This window comes from Suillus subaureus (assembly GCF_016647635.1).
Source record: "Suillus subaureus strain MN1 chromosome Unknown BJ212scaffold_20, whole genome shotgun sequence".
NCBI classification, from domain to species: Eukaryota; Fungi; Basidiomycota; class Agaricomycetes; order Boletales; family Suillaceae; genus Suillus; species Suillus subaureus.
Genome location: NW_024538576.1, coordinates 243,954 through 257,057, shown reverse-complemented (window position 1 = coordinate 257,057; position 13,104 = coordinate 243,954). Strand labels below are relative to the sequence as shown.

The window sequence follows — 13,104 nt, the reverse complement described above, 5'->3', positions numbered from 1 at the left end:
TTTGTATGGTGACATGGACTTCAGGTAATGATCCCAACCTTGAGTGATGAGGCTTTTTGTTAGCTGGGCCATGGTTGAAATTGAGGCAGTGAGGTGGGTTGTAAGTCATTGCATGACCAAGAGCCTAAGAGTATTTTTTAATTTTTTTCTGCAAGCATGGACATGAAACTTACAATCTTTTTAGCCCAGAGAGTCATCTTGGCGTGATTGAGATGATGATGGTTATCATAGCCACTGGTGTGATCTATGAAACAATGGCCATGGTGAAGCTCACACTGAATGTGGCACTTGAGCTATTTGTATGCTTTGAGCTGTGTGGAATCCTTGTCAATCGCTGGAGGAATATTGTCTTCATGTGTCCTCTTCTTCACTTTGGTGGTAGTCTGTTTGGCCTTGGAGTAACTGTAAGTAATTTTCGATTGATGTGACATAAATAATCACTTACTGCTGTATTCTTTACCTCTAAAGCAACAACTCATGTACACGCATTGGATGCTTTGTGACAAAGTTGATCCATAGTGATACTAAATGCTTCCACATCATTTAGGTGAGAAGCTTTGCTGTTATCACCTAGGAATTTATACACAAGCTGGACTTCTTCAGGAGCATCAAGGTATGCAAGAACACGACTTTTGAAGTCATCCCAAGGCATGTCAGTCTCACCATGAAATCCATGCTTCATGTCACCCATAATAACATCAATGTTGAAACTAAAAACTCCAGGGTGCAGTTCAGGATTTGGTCACAGTCTTGCTGATACTTGGGATGATGCTGGGGCTTTTGATGATGCCTGGGACAGTTCTGGGGTTGGATCTGATTGCATTGGAGGGTACTCTGGAGCTGGAACTTCTGGTTGCATCCTCACTGGTTGCATTGGAAGATACTGCTGGTATGGAGGCTGGCCAGTGTGAATGAAGTGTGGTGGCTGATGCTGCAAAGGTGGCAGATAGTGCTGCAGTACATGTGGCATTTGCAGATAATGTTGTATGAAAGGTTGCTGATGATGTGCTGGCAGCTGTGGATAGTGATGAGGATACTGATGTGGGTTGTGAATATTGCCTGTGCCAGACCAACTCAGAGGGGTACTTGACATAGTAAGTGAGGATGGGCTTCAAGTTTGTATATTAAGTGGTTCTTATAGTTTTTTTCACAGTATTACACCATAATATTTACATGTCCATATGCCTGCAGCACACTGTCTGTCAGGACAACAAATGGTTGCTATTTTTTATGAGTCAATCTTGCTGTTGGGTTTCAAGTGCATGGACCATGCTTGATAATATATATATGTGTTGGTATGAATTACCTAATTGCACATCTTCTCCAATCATATCACAGTCAATGATAACACCTGTAACTCCCCCAACAAGAGGCCTTGTCCTCCCCTGTCCTGCTTCTCCATCCAAAGCCTCTTTCTCCTATAAGATGACAGTGGGCAGTGAAGTCTCTGACAATACACTGAAATTGTGTGCTAATTTGTTCAGTTCTAACTATGGTATTTGGGGCAATCAGGCAGCTACAATCTCCAAATTTACTGTAGCTGGTCAGTAGTTGAGATGTTGATCATTGGCCATTGCTGAATTATTTACACAGGGAAACAGGTCAAGATGACCAGTGCAAGACTACAATCCCAATGTTCATCTCACCTGGAGAGTAGTGTTTTGGTAACCTGCTACATCCAAGTTGATCCACTTGAGAGTGAGCATCCTCAACTTTACAGGCACACATTTGCCACAGTCTGGGACTATGGTGAAAATAAAGGTAGTTATCTCAATTTATTGCAAAGCTCACCTTCTGATTTTGTTAAGTTGGCTGGGTGATGCAGCTTGTCGTTGATGAAGCAGTCCATCAGTGTTACATCACAACCCACCTCTTGCAAGCTCTGAAGTGCCATACCTTATTTGCCTGTGTTAACATTGTTGGTCTTGTCTTGTCTCACCCTGCTGCTTGCAATGCTTTGGCAAAATGTGCTGGTGAGTTATCACCCTCATTATATTCAGATGTTAATACTAAAATTATGAAGCTGCTAATATCAAGGATGTTGAGTTGGACTTCATTTGTCAATATGCAAAGGGCATTCTGGCATCTTCCCCCATTAGCTATCTAAAGGCCACTCAACTGAGGGGTTCACTCTTCCAAGACAGCTATGACAACAGAGCTATATCATCTGTGTTCACCAAGTTTTATGTTGACCACACTGAGCCTTTAGCAGTGTTAGAACAGTACAAGAAAAAAGGTCAATGGTGCTTGGATGAGCTTCTTGACAGACATGAATTTCTTGCTGTTTTTCCTATTGCACCTGTGAGCCCAGTTTGTGACAATAACTAGCATACCCTACATATCTAATCAGAGAGTAGAAGTTGAAATACCACTGTATGTAGTGAAGTTTTTTGGCCTAGTGTTGTAAGGATTCCATATTCTCTACACCCTGACCAAGCTTTAAAATGAAGACCAATGAACCATGTGGTCACAATCGTCGATGTTGTCTTCTTACTTGAGGTGTCTTATATAAAAGTGGTCAAAAGGCAATGACACCACAATTACACTTTTGATAAGACTGAATGCTGCCAACAGCCTCGAGTTTGTGGTCTATGACTTTTCTTCTTTTGTGGTAGATAATGCAGCATTCATGGGAGGTTACCTGCTATACAGTCCAGTGGTTTTATTCTACCTGGTTGTAAATAGGGGGTTCTACAATACAAGCCTAGCTTTATCTGGCAAGACAGATAATGTAGAGTATGTAGATAAAACTTTATCTAGTCTTGCATTTGACTAGACAAAATAGAATAGATTTTGTAGGTAAGTCTCTCTAGTCCTATGTTTGACTAGATAGAGAATAGAGTTTGTGGGTGAGTCTCTCTAGTCCTATACTTGACTAGACAGAAAATAAAGAATAGGTGCATACTAAGCACAAAACTAGGTGGAAAATAATGCTAGATATTCCCCTGCCTTGATATACTAAAGGACTTATCAAAGGGAACTAGGTAGAAGCTGATTGGATTTCCCTGCCTAAATGCAAAGGGTTTAATCCAAGGAAGATGATATGATAGAAGAGCAGATAATCCAACAAAGGAATCTGCAGGCACAGATAATATGGCTTGACTTGGTACTTCTAGTCCTCTGAAACTATAAGTCAGATGCACACTAGACAGCACAGGTACAGTCAAGAAAAGAATAAATGATCTCAGAACAAGTAAACCAAATGTACTTGGTCTGCACTTCCTGGCTAACACAAAGAGTGTCAATGTCAGAGAAAGTGGAAGAAGTGGAGGTTCTTTTAAATGATAAAAGAGATTCTTATTTTTTTTGGGTGGAGAAGTGCTCTCCTTAAATACATGAGATGGGAGAAATTGTATAGTACCAAGAAATAAGGTTGGAAAGAGAAATGACATCAGAGTTGCATCATAAATGACCTCATTGTGGAGCAAAGTGGAGCAAAAGTGGAGCAGAACATTCTAGCATCCAATGACATCATCATGACATCATACCTTGCAGGTACATTTTGTGGAGTCTCTGGGAGGTCAAAGAATCAAGTAGGTAAAGAAATGAAAGAAAAATATGAAGGAAATAAAGTAGAATAAATCATAAGACAGAACAAATCAAAACACTGGCTTTTTAGATAGGGTTTTGGTAGGCTTTTATCTTTTCTCCTTGGTTATTTCTAGTCAAAGTAAATAAGCCAAATGATAGGCAATAACCTAAGCTTTTGTATGACTATCAACTTTGACCAGGTCATTATATGATTTCTTCATCATATTTGACTTTTCTTCAACACACCATATTTTTGCATGATTGGAGCATGCAAAGTGAAATATTGCACTTGAGTCTGTACTCAAAGTACATTTTGTGTAGTCTGAGGACTAAGCTAACAGACTATGGAAATGTGGGATGATATGTCATATATATGTTCTGCATGATTCCCAAATCATGCAGGACAATGTGACTCATTGATGCAAAGAGCACAACTCTTCACATCCGAGTTACATGGATACATTCCTTTGTCTCCTTTGTCCATTTTCTTTTGTTACCTTACCTTGTGTTCAGACCTCACCATCTCCTTGTCTCACCAAAGTATTTTCATCTCGCCTTACACTTCATGTTCTCATTCTGGCCTAGTCAAGTATTCAAAAACATATATATACTGCTCATGTACTCTCCTACCTACAGCGAATCTTAGAGTCAGATCCCCACTCCAAGAATGACCAAAAAGTCCCCCAGAAAGTCTCTGTTATGGCCGTTTCCCAAACTCATTGAAGGAATCAACTACTAAGCTATGGCACTACAAGGGATGCCAAGTCAGAGTATATGTGTGGTTGTCTCAGCTCTGCCTAGGCTGCTATACTTTGCAAAGGCAAGTGCATTCGACCCAAGGGGAAGCAAGTGCAACACATCCACAGGTTGCACAAAGTGTGGGAAAGTCATGCATGCGGAGGCAAAGGTGTGCACAGAGAGTGGTAGGATGCGCGAAGCATGGGAAGGTCACACACTAATAGGTGAAAGTGCGCAAAGGGCTAGGAATGTGATGGGGACTAGGGGAAGATGATGACTGATACTGATGGGTGCGAGAATGACAAATGTGATGATGATAGAGTGTGATTGCCAAAATGCTACTGACTATGGCTCAAAAAAAAGTGTGCACTATGCTGAGAGATGCTAAGGGATACTAACTGGAAACTAAGTGGTAGCTAACTCTGTGATAAAAATGCAAATGCTATCATGCAAAAGGTGACTAAGCACATTCCCACGATGCGGAGCCAATGTGAGTAAGGCGCAGGAATGAAGAAGGTATATGTAAGTAAGGGTCTATGATGGAATATGGTGTCATGATAAGAGTAAATGTGAAAATGTACCAGTAGGACTTGGTGGACAATGGATGGATGCTCCTGGATGATGAGTGATGAAGCGTGGGAAAGTGCGTGGGAATGCATCGCAGGTGAGTAGCACATGCATTCCATGATGTGTGGGAAGATCATGCATATATAGTGTTAAGAACCATGCTCAAAGGAGAGATAGACTGACTCAGAGGGGCTTGGCCTCAGCTCATATGCTGTGCCCCTTACCTGAGTACGTGCCCTTCATTTCAGAGGAAGTCCGATGATGGTCCAATGAAGTCTGGAGGACTTCCAGAGGAGTGCAGGAGAGTTCTGGAGGAATGCAGGAAGTGCTCAGGAGAGTTCCCACTGCAAGGTAGTACTTCTACAAGAAATGGGATGGAAGGGTAGGATGTCTGGAGGTCTGGAGGACAGGAGGACAGGAGGACAGGAGGACAGGAGGACAGGAGGACAGGAGGACAGGAGGACAGGAGGACAGGAGGACAGGAGGACAGGAGGACAGGAGGACAGGAGGACAGGAGGACAGGAGGACAGGAGGACAGGAGGACAGGAGGACAGGAGGACAGGAGGACAGGAGGACAGGAGGACAGGATGTCTGGAGGTCTGGAAGTATGGAGGACAGGAGGACAGGATGTCTGAGGGTTAGGAGGATGGGATGTCCAAAGGTACAGAGGGTGGAATGTCTGAAGGACAGGACACCTGGAGGTGCACAGGACAGGATGTCCAGAGGTCTGGAAGGAATAGGAGCTACATCAGACAAAGTCCAATGTAGAAGCAAACAGAGGTAGACTACCCTTAGGTAGAGTCGAAGAGACAGGAAGTGGACCAAAGTCTGGAGAGAGGGTAAGTGCCGGAAAGGCAAGACTCCAGTCTAGGGAAGCAATCCCTAGACTTGGGACAGAGACATAGGGGACAAATCTGAAGGTCCAGAATTCCAGCCTAGGGAATTATTCCCTAGGCCTTATGGAAAAGGATAAGACTCAGACAGACTGAAGTCCAGAAGATAATTGGGAAGATCTAAGGTGATATTCAGACTGAGGACTCTACAGGAATTGTACAGGGGTTATATGTATACTAGAGGATATCCGAGAGGATCAGTAAGCAACAGAGTAAGGCTATGTACGAGCATGTGGAAACACATTGGTAAGTAAGACGGAACATAACTAAATGAACTCAGAGATGAAGACTTGTACAAGGATCAATCAGCAAGATGGAAACAGAGATAACTGAGAACCAGAAAGGCAGAGATGCCTAAATGGGGATAGGCGCAGGATCTCAGATAGAGGGCAGGAATAGGTCTGGAGATAGTAACAGTTAATATCTGGAGGTCTGGAGATCTGGGGATCTGGAAGGCAGGGCAGAAACAGGACTGAGATATGTGAGGTGGTGGATGTAGTCCAGAATCTGAGAGGAGGTAAAGTCCAGATGTCTTGCTGGATGGAATATGCATAGGGTGGACAGGATAGGGGATCCAGGAATGAGTCAGATATGGGGTCCGGAAATAGGTCGGAAAGCGTGGGAATATGATGGGATCTATGTCTGGCATATGGGATATGACAACAACTTACTACCATAGGTCTGCCAATATAATAGTCTTTGGAGATTCTTCCTACATAGTCTACCTATCTATTCCTTTATCAAGTGGTCTGCAATTGTGATAAATATTTTCAATATTATATATCAGACAAAGTTAGGTAAAGCCTTGTTATATTCTGGTCAAATGCCTGATGTTGTTCTTGAGTATCCATCCTTCTACTAAATGTCAAGTTTCATCTCAGTCTTCTCTATGATTGTCCTTCACCCTCAGGGGAGGAGCTGAGCAGCCCAGAACACAGACCTGCAAGAGACAAGCCCCATGAATAGTAGAATGCTACAAGTCATAAGTGTCAGTGGTTTTCCTTTAGTATGTACTGATGATTTTTCCCAAAGATATGCTGGCAATGCTTTATTTTATCACTACTGTGCTGTTTCATTTTGTGACAGGCTCCATGTCAGACACAATTGATAGTACACTCCTGCCCTTGGTTGAGGAGCCAAGCTACACAGGACACTTCCAGGACTCTGAAGAGACATACCTTGGTGGAGCACAATGCATCACTATTACTTGTATGTGATATATGTTCAAATTCAGTATGAATTGACAATCTCCCCCAAGCCATTTGTGCAACTGATCTCACTCTTGGTCACCAATGCACCGGGGAGGACCAAACACATGTGGTGTGCACACATGCAAATTTGCAAACTATGCATAAATGTTAAACTTCTATAACCAGAGGCTGTGGCTCTATCTGTCAAGGACTGACTACAAGACAGGACTCCTGCAACTACCTCAGGAATCTTGACACTCTTATGCTGGCCTGCCCTAGTACACCAATGGATCTCTGCTTGCTTCCATGTGATTGTAACCACTGAAGATGCTGAATGGCAGACTAGCAACATGCCTGTACATGTAGATAGAGCAATTGTTGAATGAAATGAGTGTGCTTTTGCAAGTTGCTCTTAATTCAGTCTTTCATAAAGATGTTGAGAAAGACCTTAGGTTGTCTGAGGCAGCTTCTAAAGTTCAGGTCAGCATGTATGCCTCATTTGAATTGGACCCTATGTTTGGTCATGGAGGGCTCCTCCACACAATTGGGCTCTCTGTTGGAGAATTGCTGGATTACAATGAAAAGTCAAATTGTCAGTAACATCTGTCACACATGATGCCCAACAGATTTCAATTGGTATCCCAGTGATCATCATTTGGCAAGACTTGCCTGAACCATTACCATAGTCACCCTCATGCACATCACATAAGTAAATACCCAGTTATATATTACAGGTATTGTCTACTATAGGGCTTCATCCCAATGGACAATAAACAAGGATTTAAAAAAAAATCTCATTTGGCCAAAGGTGGGGGAAGTCATATTCTCCTTTACTTCATTGCTCATGACAGTGGAGCAGCAACATCCTGGCAATGATCCCTCAGTTCACCCAATGACTCTGGTAAGTAATCAAGACATTCTGTTATTCTGATATTGAGAGCTTGAGATATGCAGTCTACATCCTGTGTTGCATCAACACTAAGGATTGATGCTGGCCATCATCTTCTTGCACAATGTGGTCAGATGTAGAACAGTCAGGATCTCAACCAATTCATAATGCACTTTTGATGCACCTCTGATCTCTACCCCATTGATCATTCCTACCACTGAAGGTTCAACAACTCTGCTGGCTTGCAGAGCAAAAGAAAGAAAGATGCCTCTAACTCTGGGGTGAGAGAAAGGCCACTGACTCTCTAAGTGTTGGTTGAAGTGTGCCAAGTGATATGTTCAATCCTTAAGAGAAGCAAGGAAAGCAAGGATCCACTGGGTGAGACCAGGTCAACTCTGGTAAAGTGCAATGAAAGTACACATGGGAATATGGAGTGCGAAGGTGTGTGAAGCATGGGAATAAGGCACAAGGAGTGCACAAATGTATATGATACTGGTGGATGGTGTGAAGACATGACTGGGACTGCTGAGTGGTGACTGATGATGATAGACTGTTGCTGGGGACCAGGACAATGACTGATGCATGCTGACTGAAGATGATAGATTCTGACTGCTAGACAATAACTGGCATGATAGTGGTAGTAGTAGCTTATGGTAGTTGCTGAAGTGGTCACTAACTAAAAACTTACCTGGTAACAGGTAAGCTGTGCCTAGGCATGCTTCCAGGGCTTGGAAGTGAATATGGAGCACTGTATGTATGTAAATGATGTAATGTAAGGGTCCATGATGGAATAAAATATCATATGATGCCAAACATGGTCTGATATAGTGAAATAATGGAAAGGGATGCACCAGGGAACTGTGCAACATAGTGTGACCAAGTGCAGGAAGAGCACACTAAGTGCATGTGTGGGAATGTGTTGCATAGTGTGGGAAAGTGTCATGCCTCTGGTGTGTTTTATAGGAAAGTCATAGAAAGTGGGTGACACACTGTATTAATTGTTGTGAGTTGAAATATGCATGATATATGCCTGGAGGAATCTCATTCTCTACACTGCCCTGCTGTCCTGTTTAATCTAGTTTCCAAAGGTTGTTAGTTGCCAGGTCAATGAAACCTACCTCAACTTCAACATCCCTATCTCTCTTTTTCAAGATGCCCTTGATTACATCACACTGGCCATCCAGATTATGCTGTAACTCAGCTCCATCTTGCCATCACTCTGCTCTCTCATTTTGCAAAATTGTAGTGTCAAGCCAATGCCAATGCAACTGAAGATACAGCATATACAGAGCAGTTGTGCTTGTAATTCAAACATTTGTTATGCACCCAGCTGGAAGTATCAATGTGAATGATCTTGGGCAGGAGTGGCTTATTAGATCCATGCTACCACTATCACCAACTCAACTTGCATGTTTAGCAGAATGGTATTGGCACACAGATGGTCTCCATGGCATAGATGAAGTTATATCCCTTTATCTTGATGCTATAGGATATTGTAGTGTGATGCACAATCAGAGAGAGCAATCACTTACACATTGCTTAATTGTTTCCAGCACCAGGTTGGTAGCCAAGACCTCGACAAGAGCATCACATTTCATAGGGAAGCACTGGCTTTGCAGCCAGCAGGTTGCATGGATTGGATTGAGTCATTTAAAAACCTTGTGGATGGACTCTCTATCTGCTTCCAGCACCGAAGCAATGTCCAAGACTTGGATAAGTCTACTGTGCTTTGCAAGGAAGCACTGGCCTATCATGATTGTACTCAGCTGGCCACCCACCTTGGACCACAGTGTGACAGTCAAGTTTTCCTTGGGCTTAGATTTACTTGCTTTACTTACCTTTACTTACCCCCACTTTCATTAGTTTAAGTTCACATTTTTGCTGCTTACTTAAGCATGTCTTGCTTTCACTAGTGTCAATACCAGTCTGAATGACAGTCCTTTGTGATGATAATTTCTACTCTCTGAGCTTTGAGCCAAGTCAGAATCCTATGGGCTGAACATACTGCTCTCCACTCAGCAGCTTGGCCAGCTGTTTTGTGATTCCTACAATGGCATTAACTAACCTCAGGGATGGACTCTTCATTAGCTTCAATCACCAAGGCTATGGACAAGACTTGGATGGTACTATTGTGCTTCTCAAGGGGTTGCTGAGTTTGTACCTGGTTGGTCACAAAGATCAGTTCCTGTCATTGAATAATCTTGCAGGCTTCAATAACCAAGGTAATAATCAAGATTTGGATGCTGCCATCGCACTGACCCAGATTGGTACTTGTTATTAAGTGACCTTGGGAATGAAATTTCCACTCTGAGCACAAAGGAAATGACAAATATTTGGATGAGGCTATTGTACTTTATAGGGAAGTACTGAGTTTACTCCCTATCAATCACCTACAATAATCTATGTCATTAAATGACCTTGCAAATGGACTCTGCAACCACTGAGGCAATGACCATGACTTGAATGACTTGAATGAAGCTATCACACTTCACATGGCAGTGCTGGGTTTGCACTCAATAAGTCACCCAGATAGAACATTGTCATTGAATAACTGTCATATCCCACAATCTGGACCCACATTCCATCATATTCCCACGCCTTCTGAGCCTATGTCCGGACCACACTTCATATCCAACTCATTCCCAGATCTCCTTCTGCTGTGTGCTCCACTGCTAGCCTGAACCATAACCCCCTGTCCCATCCACCCTATGCACACTCCATCCAGCAAGACATCCAGACTTCACCTCATCTCAGATTCCAGGCTCTATCCACCTTCTCATATCCCGGTCCTGTATCCACCTTGTCTTCCAGATCCCCAGATCTCTGGACCTCTGGATATTAACTCTGGACCTATTCCCACCCTCTGTCTGAGATCCTGCGCCTATCCCCATTTAGGCATTCTCTGCCTTCCGGCTTTCGGTTACCTCTTGTTCCATCTTGCTTATTGATCCTTGTACAAGTCTTCATCTCTGAGTTCATTTACTTATGTTCCATCTTACTTACTAATGTGTTTCTGCATGCTTGTACATAGTCCTGCTCCTTTGCTTACTGACCCCCTCAGATATTGTCCAGTATATAACCCCTGTAGATACTCCTGTAGTTCCTCAGTTTGAATATCAACTTAGACTTGCCCAGTCCTCTCTCGGACTTTGGTCCACCTGAGTCTGTCCTACCCATCAGGCCTAGGGATTTATTCCCTAGGCCAGAGCTCCGCCTTTCTGGCACTTACCCTCTTTCTGGACTTAGGTCCAACCCTTGTCTCTCCAACTCTACCTTAGGGTAGTCTACCTCTGTTAGTTTCTACATCGGACTTCATCTGATGTAGCCCCTATTCCTTCCAGACCTCCTGTCCCTCGTACCTCCAGGCATCCTGTCCTTCAGACATTCCACCCTCCTAACCCTCAGACATCCTATCCTCCTGTCCTTCAGACATCCTGCCCTCTGTGCCTTCAGACATCCTGTCCTTCTGTCCTCCATCATCCTGTCCTCCTGTCCTCCTGTCCTCCTGTCCTCCGGACCTTCAGACCTCCTATCCTTCCATCCTGTTTCCTGTAGAAGTATTACCTTGCAGTGGGAACTCTCCTGAGCACTTCCTGCATTCCTCCGGAACTCTCTGCGCTCCTCTGGAAGTCCTCTAGTGCTCTCCAGCAGAGTAGCCAGCCTCCGGAAGCCCTCTGGACTTCATCAGACCATCATTGGACCTCATACGAAATGAAGGGCACATACTTGGGTAAGGGGCACAGTGTACGAGCTGAGGCCAAGCCCCTCTGAGTCAGTCTCTCTCCCCCTTGAGCAACATGGTTCTTAACAATAACCTTGTGAATCAACTTGTGATCTGCTCCATGCACTGAGGCAATGTGTCATATGCCATTCCAGACTCTCAACTCTAAATCTGCTTCTCCAGATATCTGGATCTGAGATCTGGATCTCAAATGATCTGATCTATCTTTATCTTCCTTCCAGAATCCAAACCCTATATCAGCACCCAACCCCATTTAGACTCCCCCTGTCTCCAGACTCTGGTTAACTATGTTTCCCTTCTGATTATTGATCTGTTACATACATTTCATTTCTGGTGTTCATTATTTGTGATCCGTCCTACTTACTAATAGACTTTGCATATGCTTCGTACATAGCCTTTATGTTTGCTGATTGATTCTTATATGATACCTACAGTATATAAACCTCCTGTAACTCTCAGAAATACTCCAGTTCAAATATCATCTTAGTTCCTGCTCATTCCTGTGTCCTCCGGACTTAAGATAAGTCTCTTGTCATATTCCAAGTCTTAGGATTGCATCCTAGACTACATTTCCGACTCTACCTTAAGGTAGTCTATCCTCTGTTAGTTTCTAGTCTGGACTTCATCCAGATTAGTCTTATCTGCTTGTCCAAGTAACATCTGGACATCCATCAGATTTATCTCACATTTCAGATCCGGACATCCATTGTCTGCCCTAGTCAAATCCCAGAAACTCTGGACAACTGTTCTAGCCCCCAGAAATTAAGGGCACATACTTGGGAAAGGGGCACAGCGTACGAGCTGAGGCCAAGCCCTTGTGATCTGACCCCCTTGAGCACGCGACCTTAACACAATGTAGAAGACTTCAGTGATGCCCTAGAGAGCCTTGGCTGTGCATTAAATTGATTGACACTATATGATCCTCATTGATCAAACATTTATTGTGGACTAGCTAGTATCTATCTGCCATTCCATAATTATCAACCAGCACTTGATGGCACTGGTAAAGGCATGGACAGTCTAAATGCTGTCATACATTATCTGAGGATAGCAGCAAATGTTGGCTCTGGAGGTTTGCTACTTGCCTACAAGTAAGTGTTCATTGGGTCTGCCTTGCTGATGCAATATATGCACTGCAGCATATTGGAGGCTTATGCAAACTTCTATGAACCTTCTGGATGCCCATGTGTCTGCCACAGCTTTGGTGTCATGTTGTGATGATGCCATAAAGGTCTTCTGCACTTGTAGTTGATGCTGCATCATGTGCTCTTCATGGTGGTGATGTGTGCCTATTAAGAACTGGTTTGCTCAAAGTGGAGAGAGGGACTGATTCTGAGGGGCTTGGCCTCAGCTCATGCACTGTGCCCCTTACCTGAGTATGTGCCCTTCATTTCAGATGAAGTCCGGAGGAGTGTGGGAGAGTTCTGGAGGAATGCAGGAAGTGCTCAGGAGAGTTTCCACTGCAAAGTAATACTTCTACAGGAAACAGGATGGAAGAATAGGAGGTCCAGAGGACAGGGTATCTGAGGGTTTGGAGGATGGGACATCTGAAGG

At 43.5% G+C, this 13,104-nt stretch overlaps 2 protein-coding genes across 2 annotated transcripts; both read left to right on the top strand.

Annotated features, from left to right (window-relative positions):
* Nucleotides 1–1,341: 1,341 nt before the first annotated feature.
* On the top strand, nt 1,342–2,328 carry BJ212DRAFT_1274027 (uncharacterized protein; the record flags this gene model as incomplete). Its single annotated transcript, XM_041331134.1, has 4 exons — nt 1,342–1,543; nt 1,594–1,761; nt 1,809–1,973; nt 2,024–2,328. The coding sequence occupies 4 exons, from the start codon at nt 1,342–1,344 to the stop codon at nt 2,326–2,328; spliced, it is 840 nt and encodes a 279-aa protein (XP_041191965.1).
* A 1,611-nt stretch (nt 2,329–3,939) lies between these two features.
* BJ212DRAFT_1360987 (uncharacterized protein) lies at nt 3,940–4,202 on the top strand (the record flags this gene model as incomplete). The annotated part of the gene is made up of 1 exon (XM_041335896.1): nt 3,940–4,202. A coding segment is annotated over one exon (219 nt), but the record flags the coding sequence as incomplete, so codon positions are not given.
* Between the last annotated feature and the right edge of the window lie 8,902 nt (nt 4,203–13,104).